Source organism: Ovis canadensis, chromosome 3 (assembly GCF_042477335.2).
Source record: "Ovis canadensis isolate MfBH-ARS-UI-01 breed Bighorn chromosome 3, ARS-UI_OviCan_v2, whole genome shotgun sequence".
NCBI classification, from domain to species: Eukaryota; Metazoa; Chordata; class Mammalia; order Artiodactyla; family Bovidae; genus Ovis; species Ovis canadensis.
Window position 1 is genome coordinate 215,809,148 of NC_091247.1, and position 21,017 is coordinate 215,830,164.

The window sequence follows — 21,017 nt, forward strand, 5'->3', positions numbered from 1 at the left end:
TGGCCAGTGGGGGACCAGAATTGGCCACCTCCAAAAGTGTTTCATTGGCATGTTAATTATTTTAAGCTTGTTATTTTCTAAGAAACTGGAGACCTGAAAGAAATGCTGCAAACCAAAGGAAGGGTCCTTCTTTTGTAAGAAACATTGACATTTGTAAGAGAAATCTCCATTTGTAAGGGTGTCTTTCTCATAGTACCAGGAAGAAAATGACCAGATCTCTAGAAACTCTTTGGAGAAGCAATGACTTTAATCTGCATCACATTTAACCTTGTTTGCTGAGCTTTCCCACCCTGGTCCCCTTCCATAACTGGCTCTCCCCACCCCCAACACCCTGATTTACCTTCTGCTAAGGATGGTATTTGAGGCGAAGTTTAGTTATGTTTTCTGTGTCTCTCCCGCATAGACAAGTTAGAAACTTTTGTTTGATGTTCTCCTGCTAACCTGTCTCGTGCCAATTTAATTCTTATATCATCCAGATGAGCCTGGAGGGTAAAGACAAGGTTTTCCTCCCTGACACCCCCTCCCCATGGTTGTGAGGCTTCTCTAGGCCTGCCCGGGTTTTGTGGTCCTGGGCAAGTCCACATCTCTTTTCTTTGCCTGTTGAGTTCCCCATGTTGAGAATGTAGAATAATCTCTGTCTCCTTGTAGACTGAAAAGAAAAAAAAAAAAAAACCACAACGGGGTCAAGAGTGAGGTGATGTATGTATACTTACATATGTGTATGGCAGAAACCAACACAATATTGTAATTATCCTTCAGTTAAAAATAAAGAGAAAAAAAGCACAACCAAAAAGTTGAGAATCATGTTTTATTCGGTGGATTTTCTGAGGACTTACACTCAGAAGGCAGCCTCTCAGATATCTCTGAGCCACTGCTCTGAAGAGGTGAGTGAGGAGGACAGATAAGCTTTTGCAAAAAAACAAAACAAAACACAAAAACCCAAGTAGTCAGAACTTCAGGCTTTCCTTGTAGTAACGAATCCACCTGCCAATGAAGGAGATGCGGGTTTGAGCCCTGGTCTGAGAAGATCCCTTGGAGAAGGAAATGGCAACCCACTCCAGTATTCTTGCGTGGGAAATCCCACAGACAGAAGAGCCTGGAGGGCTGGGCTACAATTCATGTGGTCACAAAGAGTCGGACACGACTTAGCTACCAAAAAACAACAAAGTTGGAATATCCAAGGATCATTGTTAATTAAAGAAAAGCCAGTCATCTCGAGTTAATGAATTTAGCACTTTTCTATGTCTGGGAAGATGCAAGAGTCTGGGCTTATTGAAATCATTGTTTTGATGTGCACCTCAGTTATCTGGGGCCAATCCTGCTTTCTCCATCCTGAATTCCCTCAGGGTGCACAGTTCAGGGCATCTGCAGTGGCTGATGGCTTGTTAGCCTCAATTTTCTTTGTTTACTGATATAGCAGGCAGCATTTTTCATCCACAGCCCCAGATGAGAACTATAACTGGGAGACAGCCTCACAGTTCAGTGGAACTGCTCTGAAGAGGCAGGCATGATGCAGGAGATAAGATGGCCCCAGGCTAAACAGCTATATTCTCCCCTATGGACAAAAACTCCAAGATAAAAGATTTTATCTGGAATAAAGGACCACAAACTTCTCATTCTTGAAGTCAAGGAGGCCTTCCTGACTACACATGCAAAGAAAGGCTATTTGGAGATCAAAAAGGGAAATGATGTCAACCTACCCATAAGCCTCTTTGCTAGAATCCAATTTGGCTAAGAGATGCGAGTGCACACATGGTAGGACCCAGAGATAAAGCAAATACAGACTCAGAACCAGGCAAAGTAAGAGGACTGGTCAAAGGAAACCTGGAAGAAATGTCCCATAAAAGTGATTCAAACCACCACGAGGGCGTGGCTCTCTTAGCCAGCCCATGAATCTATTTACACATACTCTTTCCCTCCTAATAAAGACTTAACTGGCTTACTACTTTCCGTCTCTGTGTGGAAATTCATTTGTACACACCTAATGGGCCAGGGCCTTGTCTTTGCCCACTGGTTCCTGGTGGTCTAGTGGCCAGGATTTGGTGCTCTCACTGTCTAGGCCTGACCTCAGTCTCTGGTTGGGGATCAAAATCTTGCCTCAAGTCACTGCAGGCTGAGGCCAGCCAAGATCAGGGAGGTCCGTACATTTATGATTTTATTTATTTAGTTAGTGTGTAATTGCTTTATAGTGTCATGTTAGTTCCTGTTGTAAGATGAAGTGAATAAGTTATATGCATGCAAATGTGCTCTCCCTCTTGGAACTCCCTTGAGCTCCACCCCTCATCCCACCTGTCTAGGTCATCACAATGGACTGGAATGGGTGAATTTAACTCAGATGACCATTATATCTACTACTGTGGGCAAGAATCCCTTAGAACAAATGGAATAGCCATCATGGTCAACAAAAGAGTCTGAGATGCAGTACTTGGATGCAATCTCAAAAACGACAGAATGATCTGTTTGTTTCCAAGGCAAACCATTCAATAAGGTAGCAATTCAAGTCTATGCCTTGACCAGTAATGCTGAAAAAGCTGAGATTGAATTGTCCTATGAAGACCCAAAAGACCTTCTAGAACTAACACCCCAAAATGATGGCCTTTTCATTATAGGGGACTGGAATGCAAAGGTAGGAAGTCAAGAAACACCTGGAGTAACAGGCAAATTTGCCCTTGGAGTACAGAATGAAGCAGAGCAAAGGCTAATAGAGCTTTGCCAAGAGAACGCATTGGTCATAGCAAACATCCTCTTCCAACAACACAAGAGAAGACTCTACACATAGACATCACCAGATGGTCAACACTGAAATCAGATTGATTATATTCATTGCAGCTAAAGATGGAGAAGCTCTATACAGTCAGCAACAACAAGACTGGGAGCTGACTGTGGCTCAGATCATGAACTCCTTATTGCCAAGTTCAGACTTAAATTGAAGAAACTAGGGAAAAACCACTAGACTATTCAGTTATGACCTAAATCAAATCCCTTATGATTATACAGTGGAAGTGAGAAATAGATTCAAGGGATTAGATCTGATAGAATGCGTGAAGAACTATGGATGGAGGTTCATGACATTGTACAGGAGGCAGTGATCAAGACCATCCCCAAGAAAAAGAAATGCAAAAAGGCAAAATAGTTGTCTGAGGAGACCTTACAAATAGCTGTGAAAAGAAGAGAAGTGAAAGGCAAAGGAGAAAAGGAACAATATACCCATTTGAATGCAGAGTTCCAAAGAATAGCAAGGAGAGACAAGAAAGCCTTTCTCAGTGATCAGTGCAAAGAAATAGAAGAAAATAACAGAATGGGAAAGACTAGAGATCTCTTCAAGAAAATTAGAAATACCAAGGGAATATTTCATGCAATGATGGGCACAATAAAGGATAGAAATTGTATGGACCTAACAGAAGCAGTCCCTTGGACTGCAAGGAGATCCAAGCAGTCCATCCTAAAGGAGATCAATCCTGAGTGTTCATTGGAAGGACTGATGTTGAAGGTGAAGCTCCAATATTTTGGCCACCTGATGCAAAGAGCTGACTCATTTGAAAAGACCCTAATGTTGGGAAAGATTGAAGGCAGGAGGAGAAGGGGATGACAGAGGATGAAATAGTTAAATGGCATCACCGACTCAATGGACATGAGTTTGAGTTAACTCTGGGAGTTGGTGATGGACAGGGAGGCCTGGTGTGCTGTGGTTCATGGGGTCAGAGAGTCAGATGACTGAGCAATTGAACTGAACAGAAGCAGGGATATTAAGAAGAGGTGGCAAGAATACACAGAAGAGCTATACAAAAAAGATCTTCACGACCTAGAGAATCACGATGGTGTGATCACTCACCTAGAACCAGACATCCCGGAATGTGAAGTCAAGTGGGCCTTAGGAAGCATCACTACAAACAAAGCTAGTGGAGGTGATGGAATTCCAGTTGAGCTATTTCAAATCCTAAGAGATGATGCTGTGAAAGTGCTGCACTAAATATGTCAGCAAATTTGGAAAACTCAGGAGTGGCCACAGAACTGGAAAAGGTCAGGTTTCATTCCAATCCCTAAGAAAGGCAATGCCAAAGAATGCTCAAACTACCGCACAATTGAACTCTTCTCACACGCTAGCAAAGTAATGCTCAAAATTCTCCAAGCCAGGCTTCAAGAGTACGTGAACCATGAACTTTCAAATGTTCAAGCTGGATTTAGAAAAGGCAGAGGAACGAGAGATCAAATTTCCAACATCGGTTGGATCACTGAAAAAGGAAGAGAGCTCCAGAAAAGCATCTACTTCTGCTTTATTGACTATGCCAAAGTCTTTGACTGTGTGGATCACAACAAACTGTGGGAAATTCTCAGCAGACCACCTGACCTGCTTCCTGAGAAATCTGTATCCAGATGAGGAAGCAACAGTTAGAACTGGACATGGAACAACAGACTGGTTCCAAAGCATATTAAAAAGGAAAAGAAGGGGACAGCAGAGGATGAAATGGTTGGATGGCATCATCGACTCAATGGACATGAGTTTGAGTTAACTCCAGGAGTCCGTGTTGGACAGGGAGGCCTAGTGTTTTGCAGTCCATGGGGTCGCAAAGAGTTGGACATGACTGAGCCACTGAACAACACAAGGGGTGGGGGCTGGCCCTGCCCCGTGTATTTCTTATTCTCAAAGTCTGGAGACCTCCCTGACCACATGTGTACAGAAACAGTCCTTGGAGGTCAAAGGGGAGTGATGCTAACTAATGCTGCTCTACCCAGAGGCCTTTGTGGTAGAATCCAGCTTGACTGAGAGATGTGTGCATACATACGGGAGGATCCTGAGATATATGAAATATGGACTGTGAACCAGGCAAATCAAAATGATTAGCCAAAGGAAACCTGGAAGAAATACACCGAAAAAGTAATTCAAACTGCCAGGAGGATGCGACTCAGTGAGTCGCTCTTCCGCCTGAGTCCAGCTGTGTGCCTGTCCGCACAATACTGTACACTGTGTCCTCTTAATAAATTTTACTTACTTCACAGCTTTCTGTCTTTGTGTAAATTCTTTTCTGCAAAGCCAAAGGGCTGGGTCTTTGTTACTGACCACTGGTCTAGTGGTTAGGATCTGGTGTGTTTACTGCCGAGACCTGTTCTCAGTCTTGGGCTGGGAACTGAAGCCCTGCTTCAAGGCATTGCAGACCAAGATCACCCAAAAGCATATCAAAGGATTTATTACTTTCTGAAACTAAGGAGAACACTGGGGGTCTTTTTCAAAGTAGGGTCGGTAGCTCAGATGGTAAAGAATTTGTCTGCAGTGCAGGAGACCTGGGTTTGATCCCTGAGCAGGGAAGATGCCCTGGAGAAGGCAATGGAAACCCACTCCAGTATTCTTGCCTGGGAAATCCCATGGACAGAGTATAGTCCGTAGGGTCGCAGGGTCGGACACGGCGGAAGCGATTTAGCACATTCCCCAAATAGCAAAATCTGGGAAGATTTATGCTAAGAGTCCATGCATATTGACGGAGAGGCTTGAGCAGAGGAGAGTTCAGCATAGAATTGGGGCAAAGGTTGACAGTATTTGTGCTTTCCTATCTGGCTTATTCTACTTGGCAACATGTCTTCAACGCTCATCCTTATTGCACCCTGTGTTCGAACTTCATTTCTTTTGAAGGTAAAGTAATATTCCATTTTAAGGAATATTCTTGTGTATCCCTTCATCTGTCTGACTGACATTTGGGTTGTTCCCACCTTTTGGTTATTGTGAACAATGGTGCTGTGAACATTGGTGTTCTGAATTCTTATTGTCTCCCTTTATTTTTTTTTAATGTTAAGATAGAGCCCAAACAGAAACAAGAAGTGGAGAATAAAGACACGATTCCTACGCTTCTGTACTCTCCCCTGCCCCCAACCTCATGCTGTTTATCTCATTCTGTCATAATTGCTGGCTAGATGCTCTGAACAGCTCGCTAGATTGCAGTCTTTCTGAGTGAAGACTCTCCCACAAGGTGGCCTGGTGAGATTGAATGACACCCCCAGCATCCCCTTGCCCCTCCTTTCTGGTTAGCATGGAGCACCACTAGGGGTGGGGGTGGAGGAGCAGGGGTTGTTGGGTATCTCACACAAATTGCTGCTGCTTTCCTGGCTCACTCAGCTTCTCCATGTCCCAGCCTGTGTGTTTGGCTCCATCACATCAGATCCTGGCCTCTGCAGGACCCACAGCACCAATATCAAGCACCAGAGTGGGGTGGGGCTTCTGTGGTGGTCCAGTGGCTAAGACTCTGTGCCCCCCATGCAGGGGGCCTGGGTTCGACTCCTAGTTGGGAAATTGGTCCCACATGCTGCAACTAAGAGTTCAGATGCCATGACTAAGACCCGGCGCAGAAAAATAAAGAAAGAAAAGAAAAGAATAAGAGGAGATTCGGATTTGTTGTCCTCATGGGATTCACGTGTTCCCTTTCACCCATGTCACATCCATTTGTGCTTCCTGACTCTCTGCCTGTGGGCGTCGAGTTCCAACGTCGGGGCAGAGACAATAGTCTTACAGAGACTGCTTAACCAGCTCTTGCGGTCGGGTAAGGTCAAATCCCTTAGAAAAGTATTTAATATTCTGCATCTCTGTTTAAACCCTGATGGGTATATCCTCATGTATTCAACCAACAAATTTTGAGTACCTACCATGGACTAGACAATGGGTCCTGGGGGGTTCCGCAGCCGCCGCCGTCACTTCAGTAGTGTCTGACTCTGCGACCCCATAGACGGCAGCCCACCAGGCTCCCCCATCCCTGCAGACTCTTAGCAACCCCATGGACTGCAGCCTACCAGGCTCCTCCGTCCGTAGGATCTTCCAGGCAAGAGTACTGGAGTGGGGTGCCAATGTGGCATGGAGTAAAACAAAGACTCTGCCATCAGGGAGTTCATGGTTATGGTTGTGTCCTCCAGACACATTGTGTTGCTGCAAGAGAAGTCCTGGGCTAGGTTCCAGGGTTGATGTGTGAACAATGGTGAGATCTGGACCAAAATTCCTTCATCTCTCGATGTCCTGATGTCTTCACTAGTAAAAAGGGAGACCAACATTCCCACCTACTTCTCATCCAAGCACAGAGCTGGGCCTTCCCTGGTGGTCCATTGGTTAAGAGTCTGCCTTCCAATGCAGGAGACGTGGGTTTCATACCTGGCCGGGGAACTGAGATCCTCTGTAACTCGGGGCAACTAAGCCTGTAGTGAGCTGCAATGAAAGATCCGGCATGCTGAAATTAAGATCCAGTGCAGTCAAGTAAATAAACAAATACTGCAACAAAATAAGGGACTTTCCTGGTGGACCAGTGGCTTAGATTCTGTGCTCAAAATGCAGAGGGCTCAGGTTCAATCCCTGGTCAAGTAACTAACTCTCACATGCCACAACTAGCTCCCACACACCACAACTAAGGCCTGGCATAGTCAAATAAATAAATAAATATTCAAACAAAACACAGAGCAAAGAGCAGGTGAAAGACGCCTGAAAAAATAAGCAGCTCTAAAAAATTAAGAGGCAAAACTCCAAAACCAGTTTGGAATGTTGTCATCATCTTTTATTATGTATCAAATTGTCTTTAACATTAAGTTACAACCTGATTAAACTTGATAGACATTTTTATCTATTTAAAGACACACACACACAAATCTCGCTATGTACAATATCTTTTGTCTAGAGTCTAGCAAACATAGTACCTTTCATTGCAGGATTTCTGCTTAATATAATAAGCAAAAACAAATGACCAAAAAATATATATATTTATATAAAACCAAAGCAAACCCAAGTCCCCAAGTCCCTTAACTACAAACATCAATGTTGAAGAAAGCATTAAAAACACAAACATAGAATAACTTTCTTTGTTTAGAAATGCAGAATGAATACTAGAGTTAGTGGCAAAGGAAAAAAAAAACCCATAAAAACAGAACCCCGCGAAAATAACCAGCGGTCTTCATGGGTGAACGTTCCTGCTCAGGGCACAAAGCTCGACTCTAGACCATGTCTCGGTTTCTGCGGATGGCACAACACAGGATCATGCTGAAAACCATGCCGAATATCTGGAAGACAGGAAGAGGTGTGAGGGCCCGCCTGACTTTCTGCTGGAAGGTGGAGGGAGAGGGGGAGACGGGAGCCATTATGACGAGGTAGGACAGTGGAGGGGTTCTGGTGGCCCAGTGGTTAAGACGCCACACTTCCACTGCACAAGCCAGCTCCTGTGAACTCTCAGTGTGAGACACGCCCAGAGCTAAATTTAATGGTCAAATTCCAACTATTCCAATACCCTCATGAGACTTTCACTTTCCTCTTTTTGCCTGTCTGTGTTTCATATTCTAGTTTTATTAAAAAAAAAAAATTCTTAAAAAAAATTTTTACCCACACGTGACCTGCGGGATCTTAGTTCCCCAACCAGGGAATGAATCTGTGACCCCTGCAGTGGAAGTGTGGAGGAGTCTTAACCACTAGACCACCAGGAAGTCCTTATATTTTTGTGCTTTTTATTGAAAGTGGCTTCAAGGCTTTCCTAGATTCAGATGAGGGGTGCTAATTACCACTAAGAGAGGAAGTGGTTCTCTTGGAGAGCCTTTCCAATGGGCAGAGGGGAGGGCTGTGTTTCCTACTGAATCTCATCACTCCCTCGTGGGGGCTCCCCTGGGGAACCTGATGGCCCCTGACGACTTCTGGGGATTGACTGGCAAGAGAGAGATGGTTGGAAACTTTCGGTCCCATTCTCGTTGTTCACCTTTGGGTGTCTTTCTGGCCATAGCAGAGATGAGACAGTTCATATCCATGTTGCTTTTACTGAAACTGCTTTCAGAGGACAAAGAAAAGCAGCTGCTTTTTGTGAAAACATGTCCTGAAGATTATCTGGGTATCACTAGCAGGATGTCTGGGTGACCTACATCCTTGCTGCTCCAAGTGTGGCCCGTGGACCAAACACAGTGGAATTACCTTGCATTTATTCCTGAAACCTTTCAGGTAGTGGGAATGGATTCTGGAGAAGCACTGAGTTCCAGTCTCAGATGCTTCACTCCTGACCTCAGAGACTCTGATCAATGTACTTAACCTCTCTCTTTCTCTCTGGAATCTGTAAAATGGGAATATGAATAGTTTCCACCTCATGGGTATGGCAAGAGTTAGATATGTTGATAAATTCATGGATTAGTGAAAACAGTGCCTGGTCAGAGTAACAGCTTCATAATGGTCAGAGTAAGAGCTTCATAAATTGTAATTACCAAGGTTTTTTCCCAAAGCCCCTGACACTCACCATCACCACGGCAATCCCAATACCCACAGCGCCGATGATGTGGAATTTGCTTCGGAAGATCTCGTCGATGGCTTCAGGGCAGGACTTAGTGGGGAAACCAAGACCCAGATCAACACAGCCCTACTCCAGGCTCACCCCCTCCCTCCATGGCACTCATCCGACCCCTGGGGTGCTGTGGTTCCAAAGCGAGGGCTGGGGACTGGCTGATGGATGGAAAGGAGAACCAGGAAAGGGTCCCCCAAGTTTGGGCAAGAAACCACGGAAGGAAGAGGGGTGAGCCCCTGCTTCGGGATCTGTGTCTTATCTGGCCATAGCGTTTTTATTATTGTTGGGCGCTAAGTTGTGTCCGACTCTTTTGTGACCCCAGGGACTGTAGCCCGCCAGGCTCCTCTGTCCATGAAATTTTCCAGACAAGAATACTGGAATGGGTTGCCATTTCCTTCTCCAGGGGATGTTCCCGACCCAGGGATTGAACCTGTGTCTCCTGGATTGGTAGGCAGATTCTTTACCATTGAGCCATCAGGGAAGCCTGGCCATAGAGTTACTTCCTATTACTATTATGGAAGTTTGTACATTTGCTCCAGCTCACACGCACAAGCTGCTCACAAGTCTAGAAGGCAAGAGTTCAGACCTGGGAGCACCCGCTATGCAAGACGGCTGGATGGAGGCCCAGTGGCTGTAGGCAGCTAGAATGCTTTGCTACTTCTCCGGTCTCTGATTGCTGCCCTGGAGGAATCAGAGACCCAGGGCAGGGGAGAAAGGAGACAGCCACCCTGGGTGCTTCCCATGGGGAAGAGGTGTTTAGGAAGCACCACAGTGGTGTCCTCACAGATCAAGGGAGCTGAAGGCATCTCCGCTTTGGTGGGATTTACCCAGAGCAGCTGGGCAAGGCACAAGGTCTTGTGTTAAGCTTACCTTCGATTTCAAGCCCTCAACTAAAGTCTTTTCGGGGCAGGTGTCGGTGAAAAATTGTTCTACCACCCCGGTCATACCACAGCAGTCCAGCTGCAGAGAGAAGGACAGGGTTGGGGGTTAGAGAGACAGGATAACCAGGACTGAAGCAGAGACGAACCCGAGTTCAGGAAAAAGTCAGTGGGGAGGGGACGCTGATGTACCGCGGTGTGGATGGCCTTCAGTGTCTCCCGCTGGGGCTCGTCCTTGTTCTTCAGCTTGTTGTAGGTGTCCTCGTAAAACTTCTGGACTTCCTTGATCACCTGGGAAACACAGACAAGAGATGAGCAGGGATGGATTCTTTATGAACAAATGTCACCTGTTCCATTTGCTCACATGCAGCCACAAATTCCCCTGCTCTGAAATGTCACAGGGCAGACGCACCACTGGGCTAGGACAGCCCCCTCAGGGTCTCTGGGGTCCCCCATCTCCTCCCACATCCTCTAGAAACCCCTCTGGCCATCTCCACTTCTGCTTGCACCTTTGGTTGGCCCCTGTAGCCCCACCTGGCTCTTTCCCTTCTACTGAGAAAAAGAAAATTAAATTGCCTCAATATAAGGAATGAAAAGCAAAAATCCTACTCCTGATCCAGCTAGTTCTTTTTCCTTCTAGCTTCCATCTTTTCCCTTCACTATGAGACTGTGTGACTTTTGGTAAATTACCAAACCTCTCTGCACATGAGTTTCTGCATATGTAGAATGGAGATCGTAATGGTCCTGACCTCAGAGGTTATCTTGAAGAGTTACTGGCGATATTGCATTAAGCCTGTAGCACAGTGTCTGGTGCAGAGTACATATGGGATAAGAACTGGCTATTATATTATAACATAAAGGAGACACTCTTATCCTCCTGCACCTGGGCACAACTCCATTTAACAAATGCTTGTCCCCTGCTCCCCACCCCCCAAACCAGAACTGATCAACAACCAGCATTTCCCATAGCAGCTTTCATAATTAGCCTTTCCTACTTCCATGGCTGCGGCCTTTATCATCTGGGTAATTAAATCTTTTTCTCCCCCACTTCCCCACTTCCCATCCCCACATCCACTGTCTCTCTTCTTTCGCCCCTCCTGCTAAATATGACACGACATCCCTCCCTAAAACACTGCTATGATGGAGCCCCACCCTGGCCCCCCACCCAGCCCACACCCAGCTGTGCTTAGACGATTTCTTTGCCAGGAATCCCCTGCCTCCACCAACTTTCCTCCTGATATCCCCTCTCTCCATCAAGGTTTTGGTCAATGTCTCCCACTCCATGAAGCCAGAGGAGACACCCCTCACCTACCTACGCCAGCTTTTCAAATCCCATGGGGTTTCTGGATATAAATGACTTTTGTAACACCAGTCAGTCCTTATCCCACATGGAGCAGCAAAGTTCCTTGAAACGCGGAGCACAGCTCATCTATCTCTGGACCCCGCAGAGAGTGTGGCATAGCTCTTGGCTGCTGGTGGCATGTGTTTATAAACTAGGGGAGGGGAACTAGGCCACACAAAGCATTATTTTCCTAAGCTGTGTACCAGAGAAGTTGGGGGAGTGCTGTAGAGGTGTGAGAGGCAGACACCAACTCTACCATACTGCCTGACCTCTTCTCTATGACAGCGCCTGGGAGGCTGGTGCTCACTCCCATCCCCTGCCCTGGGGAGCTCCTGTTAGAGGCACGTTTGATGGCTGAAGGTTGACCCAAGTGACCAGCCAGGATACCTTTCTGCCGCCATCACCCCTACGCCCCCGACTCCTAAGAGGTCTTATGGGAAAACCTACCTCCTCCTTGTGGGAATATCCCCAGATGGCTGCAGCTACTTCAATGGCAAATATCACCAAGAGGAAGCTGAAGAACTGTAAGAGAAAAAGGGCTGGGGTTAGACGCAGGCCCAGCCAGCTGGCCGAAACAGGCAGAGGGCATTTTGGAGACCAGGCTTCTGAGGACCTGGCATTGGGGGCTAGAAGGGATGCCTGGAAGGGGCAGGAGGAGGTTCAGAGCTGCCAGCGCTTGGCCAAGGCCAGGAGCGGGGAAAAGCCTTAGGGAGAAAACATCAGAGACTCCAGACTAGTATTTGTTTGTTTGCTTGTTTTTCTCACAAAGCAAGAGACTTGATTGGGAAGGGGCGCCGTTGGGGAGAGCAGGAGAATAAGGGAATGCAGGACTGCTCTGCCACGTGGCTTGAAGTCTTTGCTTTTAAGGTGACGGGATTAGTTTCCGGGTCAGAACTGGTATTTCTAAAGGTGTTAATGAAGAGGTGGTGATTAAAAAAAAAAACCTCACACGCTCACAAAACCCAGAGATGTGAGGAAAGAAGGAAGTGAATACACTCTGGAGTTGGAGGAGAACTGTCACACAAACTTTGAAACAAGAAGAGGAGGTGAAGGCACCTGTGGATTCAGGGGAAAAAGGCAAACGTGGGCCTAGAAAAAGGGATAAATAAAGTCCTGGCATTTAGTCGCCCAAGGGAAGTGACAAGACAGTGGCTTCAGGAAGGAAGAGGTGCTAGCGTGTTACCACAGAGGGGAGGAGACACGTGGGGATAGGGCCCTGGGGACCCGTCCCACCCCCTGGTCTACAGGATCCTGGGACGGGGACCTGAGAGGCCAGGGGCGGTGGGCACACAGGGGACACTCACCAATCCCAGCATGCACTGGGACTCCTGCACGGCTCCGCAGCAGCCCAGGAAGCCCACCAGCATCATGAGTGCACCGGCTCCGATCAGAATATAGACTCCTGGGGGGACGGGGCAGGGTTAGGGGGAGGCCCAATTGCTTCTTGATGCTCCCGCTTCCTCTCCCACATCCTCGCTGGCCTGCATCCAAGCCCCATCTCCCAGTCAGCCTCCTCCACCTCTGTGGGCAAGTCTTCTCCTGCCTTTGTGACCTGCCCATCAAACCCCCACTCCCACTTGACCCTCAGCCCTCCAGCAAGGTGCCCACTGCTCCCCTGACGCAGGGCAGGGAACATCCACAGGACCCCCATGTTTTACTCAGGACAGACTGGTCCAGTTGATCAGCTGTTTCCAGTTGGGATGGATCCACTCCTGCTAAATTAGACCCTCCAAACTAGGGGGACTAACTTCCCAGGGACTCTGACAAGCATCCTTCTGACCTCTCTACCTGACAGAGAGGCAGACAACCATGCTCTGGGCGGGCAGCTCGACCAGGTTCCCAGAGGGGATGCCTGATGGCTGGTGGGAGCCAGGCACGTGCAGTTAACAACATCCAAGGGCAAGAGAACCCTGCTTCAGTCCCAACTCTGCTTCTAACTGCTGTGTGATCTTGGGTAAGACACTTTCCCTCCCTGAGTCTCAATTTCCTTACAAGTAAAATGAGAAGTTGGTTGCTGCTGCTGCTGCTGCTAAGTCGCTTCAGTTGTGTCCGACTCTGCAACCCCATAGATGGCAGCCTACCAGGTTCTCCCGTCCCTGGGATTCTCCAGGCAAGAACATTGGAGAGGGTTGCCATTTCCTTCTCCAATGCATGAAAGTGAAAGGTGAAAGTGAAGTTGCTCAGTCATGGCTGACTCTTAGCGACCCCATGGACTGCAGCCTACCAGGCTCCTCCATCCATGGGATTTTCCAGGCAAGAGTACTGGAGTGGGGTGCCATCGCCTTTTCCGGTTGGTTGCTAGGAAATTTCAAAAGATGCCTTCTAGCACACCAATGGGATCCTACAGCTGCAATTCAGTCACCCCAGTTTAAGGATCCAAAGGATCCTCCTTGGTAAAGGGAGGTTGAATGACATGGTTTGTAAACACTCAGTTGGGTGTCTGATGGAGAAAGGTGGTTGAGAGGCTGTGAGTTCCTCAACTCTGGCCTGGAACAGGGAACATAGGCTTGGCCCTAGTCATTCCACACTCCCCCCAGGGAATGCCCAGAGAGGCCCAGCATGCAGTTATCTTCTTGCACAGCTGTCTTGCAATGACCATCCTCTTAACCCAGCTCCCTCCTCCATCCCCCATGGCAAAAATGTCCCAGGCCTCCCCGGCTTGCAGGCATGTTCTGTCCACTCCTGGGAGGGGCGACTGTCACATGTGAGAAGACCAGCTCTGAAGACCAAATGCCTGGGTTTTAAAACCAGCTCTATGACCCAGGGAAACCCACTTCACTGTCAGTGCAACAGCTTTCCATCTGCAATCCAGGGGTGAGAAAAATGCCCGCCTCCAGGACTGCCTTGAGGATCAGGGGATGTGTTCCAAGTGCACACGAGTGCTAGCTCCTGTTGATTTTTCTAACTCAAACTTTAAAAATCGGTATCTTTTTATTAAGGTATGGATGATGTACAATCAGGGCTTCCCTGGTGGCTCAGACAGTAAAGAATCTGCCTGCAATGCAAGAAACCTGGGTTCAATCCCTGGGTCAGGAAGATCCCCTGGAGAAGGGAATGGCAACCCACTCCAGTATTCTTGCCTGGAGAATCCCCATGGACAGAGGAGCCTGGCGGGCTACAGTCCACGCAGTTGCAAAAGGGTCAGATACAATCGAGTGACTAAACAACAGCAACGCAAGATGTACAATCAACAACTGTCAATCTTAACAATAGGAAGGACGGACGACAATTGTGAATAATCATGACTGTGAGGGTGATTTTCACAAGCGTCCCTGCTGTCCTCTCCCTGGGACCATGGAGACTGCCCCGAAGCAGGGATGCACCCCACAATACACAACAGGATGCGGGGATGAGAACCCTCTCCCGCCGGCAGGTGTCACAGTGATTTCACTGCCCCCATCTGTGCCCTCCGCTCAGCCGGAACCGTGCAGCCAGCAAACCACGCGGCAGGCCCGCAGCTGAGGCTCACCGGCAGCACAGCGCGGAGTGCACACAAGGGAGCGTTTGTCCTCGGCTCGTCCCCCCACATCTGTTGTGATGTCAGGTCACGTGGGCTGGCTGGCAAACCCTGATGAATATGGGTATTGTTCCCATGCACGTCCAGCCAGACTGGGCAAGGGGACAAATGCAGCTTGTCCTCGAGTCAAGTCCACCCTTCTAGTCCTCCACTCCGTGGGCCCACAGGACGGACCGCCCCGCCCACACACAGGGGCTGCGGGAGAAATGGCAGTGCTTTTGGGCCTGGACTCCAAGGTGTGGACCCCAGCAAGCGGGGGCAGTAACTGGGTCCCTGTTTCTCCCCATCAGGGCATGACAATGAAGGATGAGGTCACCCCTTTGAGTCCCACTGCAGGAGCTGAATAAATAGGGCATATTGAGAGTTCAAACCAGTCCATCCTAAAGGAAATCAACCCTGAATATTCATTGGAAGGACTGATGCTGAAGTTGAAGCTCCAGTACTTTGGCCACCTGATGAAAAGAGTAGATTCGTTGGAAAAGATCCTGATCCTGGGAAAGATTGAAGGCCCGAGGAGAAGGATGAGATGGTTGGATGGCATCATCGACTCATTGGACATGAATTTGAGCAAACTCTTGGAGAACAGAGGAGCCTGGCATGCTGGAGTTCACTGAGTTGCAAAAAGTGACTTAGCGACTGAACAACAAAAATTAAGAGATCAAAAGGATTTACAAGCCCATAAAATAGGAGTCGAGTGGGGATGATCAGACAATTTCTTTCTGTCCAGCTCCCAGTCCACAAGCCCGGGTGACCCTGGCAGAAGATGGGGTGCTGGATCGGTGGCCTCAGTGAGCCACTAAAGGCAAAATCATTTCCCATGCAGAGAGAACATTTCCCTAATGGGCCTGACAATTAATATTAAATATTCATTCCTGGACTCAGCAAAGATTTTAGGACCAAGAGTCTCGGTTTTCAATCTCGCTCAGACAGTTTGCAGAACTCAGGTGTCTCAGCTTTACCCTCTCCGGGTGGGGATGAAGAGGAGCAATTCCCTGGTAGCTATCTGTGGGGGTTTTGGCAACGGCCATCAGGCCACAGAGGCTCAGTGGAGGCTCACATCTTTTGGGTCTTGTGCATTGGCAGGCGGATTCTTTACCACTAGCACCACCTGGGAGGGCTTCCCCAGTGGCTCAGTGGTAAGGAATCCACCTGCAATGCTGGAGACCCAGGTTCGATCCCTGGGTCAGGAAGATGCCCTGGAGGAGGACATGGCAACCCACTCCAGTATTCTTGCCTGGAAAATCCCATGAAGAGAGGAGCCTGGCGGGTTACAGTCCATGGGGTCGCAAAGGGCACAACTGAGCACACACAACATCAAGCCACAGGGCGGCTCGGCTGTGAGCAGCAAGCCATGAAGCCCTTGATCCACTTCAGGCCGAGGATGCTGCTCCAAAAGGCCATCTGGGGCTTCCCCTTTGGACAGGCTCCTTCTAGTCTGCACCCGGAGCTTGTTAGCAGAGGCTGCTGGTGATGAATGACAAAGCATTCCCCTTTATAAAGCAAGTGGATGTTAGCCTTCGGTCTGACTCATGGAAAAAGTTATTCGTCACGGAGCCTTCTCTAGGATTACTGTGTTCATTTGCTTAAGGGCTGTTTATTCTGCTTGTTTCAGGCTGACACAGACCTAGTACAAAAAAAAAAATTAAAAAATAAAAATAAAGCTTCTCATGAAGCAGTAGCATCTGCCAGGGTGTCCTTTAGACAAGAACCTTCTCTTTTCACCTGTTTACTGGGGCTCTCGGCCTAGGGAAGGGAGGGGACAATCAGCCTCCTGTCATCACTCCAACCCCATCATGAAAACAGCGCTCAGCACACCTGTTTGTGTGCAGGACAACACTGGGCAGAGCCTCTGGCCTCCACCTGCTGAGAACACTTTGTGTGTGTGTGTGTGTGTGTGTGTGTGTGAGCATGCTCGAGTGTGCATGTGTTTGTTCAGTCGTATGTGACTCTTTGTGACCCCATGGACTGTAGCCCACCAGGCTCCTCTGTCCATGGGATTTCCCACGGCAAGAATACTGGAGTGTGTTGCCATTCCCGTCTCCAGGGGATTGTCCCCATCCAGGGATCGAACCTAGGTCTCCTGCATTGCAGGTGGATTCTTTACCAACTGAGCTACCAGGGAAGCCCGAGGACACTTTATCATCTCCAATAATTCAAGTGGGGGTTCCAAGGAACCCTAATTCGGCTCCCCAGTGGCTCTCCCTTCATCCCTCTCCATCCCACCAACAGGCCCCATTCATGAGGCCACAGTGAACTCCAGCTGTCAAGCAGGAAGCTCTCTGCCTGGAGAGCTGTGTGTATAGGCCCTGCCAGTGTCAGGATGGGGAAACCAGGTCCAGAGTGACAAAACAAACCACCCCAGACCACGAACTGGACTGGGGAAGCCAGCTCAGCCCATCTTGGGGACAGTCCTTGTGGGGTGGACACACCGAGCCTCTGGTTAGAGCTCCCCAGATGCCCTCATTCGGTGATTCTGGTTCTGCAAGGGACACCAAGGAGTTAAGAAGGGCAGCTGGCCTGGGACCAAGAAAAAGCCATTGCCAAATTTGTCTGCAGCGGGGATTACAGGTCCTGCTGAAAGTCTGATCTCCAGGGCCTGCACTGGAGATCAGGCCCATATAAGGCCGTCAGTTATTCTGGATCCACTAGAGACTGCTCTGAATGTGGCAAAGTCTCTTCTCTTGCTTCTCAGCCTCCTTCTGCATTCTTTCTCAACTTTGAACACTGTGACTCTGCTGGAGAAAAGACATCCCTGGGTCCCTCAGGTTTCCTGAAGGGTGAGTTCCATGGCCAGGCCAGCCTGAGGGTTGCCCTGCAGATAGTCTGTGCCCCAGTGCAAGGACAGTCACCCCATGATGTCAGGAAGAGTGGCTGGGAGGGGCTGGTGCTCTAGGCTGGAAGAAGGGCTGTGGCTCAAGGCAAAGGCTGACGTCACAGCCCGAGGGGGAAGGGGACACAGAGAATGGAGCCTCCTTGGCCATTTGCCCGGAGATGACAATTGTTCAGTTGCCCATAGCACTCAGTGAAGTACAGGGCCCGGGCAGACCCGGGTGGTCAGTTGCTGACTGTGTTCTATGTGATGTCACTTGTATCCCCTCCAGGTTCCAGGCTTCTGCCAGCAGAATGAAGTCTTCAGACTGAGCCCTTGCCCAGAAGAGAATCCAGCGCAGAAAGTTTGTATTTGTCCACCAGAGCTCAGGGAACAGTGGCCGCTGGCCCCTGAGTGAGAACAACTGTGTCTTTCTGGGATGCGCCTTTAGACCAGCTCCTGGTCATTTCAGCTAGGACCACGGGCCATTAGAAGGGCCCTGCAATAACCTGGGGAATCTAAGTCCCAGGAGGTACCCAGAGACAGGCCTGGCCCCTCCAGCTGTATGCTTGGCACTGTCCTACCACCTGCCTGACTTTTCCACCTGGCATCTGCTGGGCTGCTAATGCTGGGGTCTGTCTCCTGAGCACAGTTTGGGGTGAACTCAAAAGGCCCAGAGGGGGACTTCTCTGGTGGTCCAGTGGTTAGGACTCTATACTTTCACTGAGGAGGGCCCCAGTTCATTTCTGGGTTGGGGAACAAAGATCCTGCAAGCCTTGCAGGTAGGAAAAAAATATCAACTTAAAAAGAAAAAATAATTAAAAAGTTAAAAAAAAAAGAGCAGATTTATGTATGTATGTAACTGATATACATATATCACTTTGCTATACCCCTGAAACTAATCAATTCTTCAGCACTCAGCTTTCTTTATTGTCCAACTCTCACATCCATACATGACCACTGGAAAACCCACAGCCTTGACTAGACGGACCTTTGTTGGCAAAGTAATGTCTCTGCTTTTTAAGCACTGAAGAATTGATGCTTTTGAACTGTGGTGTTGGAGAAGACCCTTGAGAGTCCGTTGGACTGCAAGGAGATCCAGCCAGTCCATCCTAAAGGAGATCAGTCCTGGGTATTCATTAGAAAGGCTGATGTTGAAGCTGAAACTCCAATACTTCGGCCACCTGATGTGAAGAGCCAACTCATTGGAAAAGACCCTGATGCTGGGAAAGATTGAGGGCAGGAGGAGACGGGGACGACAGAGGATGAGATGGTTGGATGGCATCACTGACTTGATGGACATGGGTTTGGGTGGACTCCGGGAGTTGGTGATGGACAGGGAGGCCTGGCGTGCCGCGGTTCATAGGGTCGCAAAGAGTGGGACACGACTGAGTGACTGAACTGAAACTAACACAACGCTGTAAATCAACTATACAACCCCCTCTCCCAAAAAATACACACAGAACAAGCCAGAGTCCTAGATTACAAGACAGAAACAATTGTTGGGCATGATGGTGTGAGCCAGGCACCTGCAGAGCATGGGGGTGGGGTTGGGGGGCAGGGGGCCCTCTGGGTCATTGCCAACTGATTGCAAATGTCTGTCCCAAGACCCACTCTCCCTGCCAGAGAGTCCCCAGCTCCCTGTTGTGACATGACGTGGACAGCTCAAGACCTGCCCTCACCCCTGCCCCCACCCTGCAGCCCTACTGCCCCAGCTCAAGGGGTGGCATTCCAGGCCTGCCACAGCTACCAAAAAACTTAACCAAAAAACCCCACTGTTGCTAAAACAAGTCAGGGTGCTATGGAAATCTGCTTTCAAAAACTCTGTGTGTGTAGTTTTTTTAAAAAACACATGTTGTGCTTTTTCTTCTCTTATTTTCTTTCTGACAATAGGGAGGCACGCCCTAAAAAACCCAACAAGAAAGGAGGGAAACCGGGCGCCTGCTGGGCCATCAGACCAAGGCTGGCGCTGGAGGCGGGTGGGGGTCATGGGCCTCCGGCCACAGTGTTCTTCCTGAAGGTCCGGGTGATAACGCTCTTTAGACTGCTTGCTCTGTCTTTTTATTTTAAAAATAACTTCTTTGGTGGGTGGAAAGGAAGTGACCAAACTTACACTTTGAGACTGATGACATGACAGTATCCTCCTAAAATAGGGGGCTGCTTTTGTTTCTCGTAAATGAAGTGTTTGTTTCCTATCCCCCAGCCAGGCGAGGGGAAAGCTTCGGGTTCTATGAGGCAACTCAGAAACCGGGGAACTGCCGTGGACAGGCCAGGGCTCTCCCGCTCCTGTGAGAGATGCTTATGCAGCAAACTGCCAGTGAAAGTGGCGGAACGGTGCCAGAGAAAGATGCCAAAGGACCTATGTGCAGAGAGAAACCTGCTACATCTATTCATGTTCCAACTGGACGCCTTTGCCCTGAAGCAAAAGCACTTTAGAAAACAAGTAAGACTTAACATGCATAGCCTGTGCCCCAGTGCAGGGGGTCGGAAAAGCTGGTGCCTCTCCTAGTCTCTCACATTAATCTGACAGTTATCCAGGAGGCAGGACCTTGGGCCTCTTGAGTCCCGGTCTGAACCATGGGGAGATGTTCCCTCTGGTCCTCCTGGCACCATGGGTCCCCAGGACCAAGTTTTCTAAATTAAGGAGATGAATGAACCTTCTCAGACATGAAATTCAGAGAGAAATCCAGGGATAAGAACAGAAGCTCTGTAGCCCTCTGGGAGTGGCAGCAGCTTTGGCAGAGCCAATTTCACATCAGAGAACGGTCCAAGTGCCAGGCTCGGTCAGCTTGGAAAAAGAAACCACATCAGTCAAATGCAAATTCATGGGCGCAGCTACACAAAAGCAGGGCTGGAAGTGGACCCGACTGGCAATGCAGGCTGGAGCCAAAGTCCTCCCCTGTCCAAGTCCCTGGATCAACACGGACTCTCTCTCTGAAGCTGGATGGAGGGAACAGCAAGGTCCCCCACTCACCTGTGTAGAAGCTGGAATCATTAGTTTCTTGCTCGAAGATGCTCTTGGTCTGCGAGTCGAATCGGAGCCAGAGTCCAACGGAAAGGACCGCGATCCCGGCAAGCTGCAAGACACACAGGACGTCGGTGTGAGCCTGGCTGCAGGGGTCATGGTGGTATCCCAGGGGAGCCGCCCTTGGCCTCTGCTCCTCGCCAGGCACCTGGCAGCAGCAGCAGCCAGGCC

General features: G+C 48.9%; 1 protein-coding gene across 1 annotated transcript in view; it reads right to left on the reverse strand.

Annotated features, from left to right (window-relative positions):
• Positions 1-7,501: 7,501 nt before the first annotated feature.
• The window catches only part of CD9 (CD9 molecule), a 36,060-nt gene continuing 22,544 nt past the window's right edge, over positions 7,502-21,017 (reverse strand). The window contains exons 2-8 of the mRNA XM_069585885.1: positions 20,796-20,898; positions 12,800-12,897; positions 11,943-12,017; positions 10,346-10,444; positions 10,146-10,235; positions 9,231-9,314; positions 7,502-8,022 (exon numbers count right to left, since the gene is read on the reverse strand). Of these exons, the coding sequence (XP_069441986.1) occupies positions 7,957-8,022; positions 9,231-9,314; positions 10,146-10,235; positions 10,346-10,444; positions 11,943-12,017; positions 12,800-12,897; positions 20,796-20,898 (615 nt within the window). The 3' untranslated portion in view covers positions 7,502-7,956. The remainder of the gene's footprint in view (positions 8,023-9,230; positions 9,315-10,145; positions 10,236-10,345; positions 10,445-11,942; positions 12,018-12,799; positions 12,898-20,795; positions 20,899-21,017) is intronic.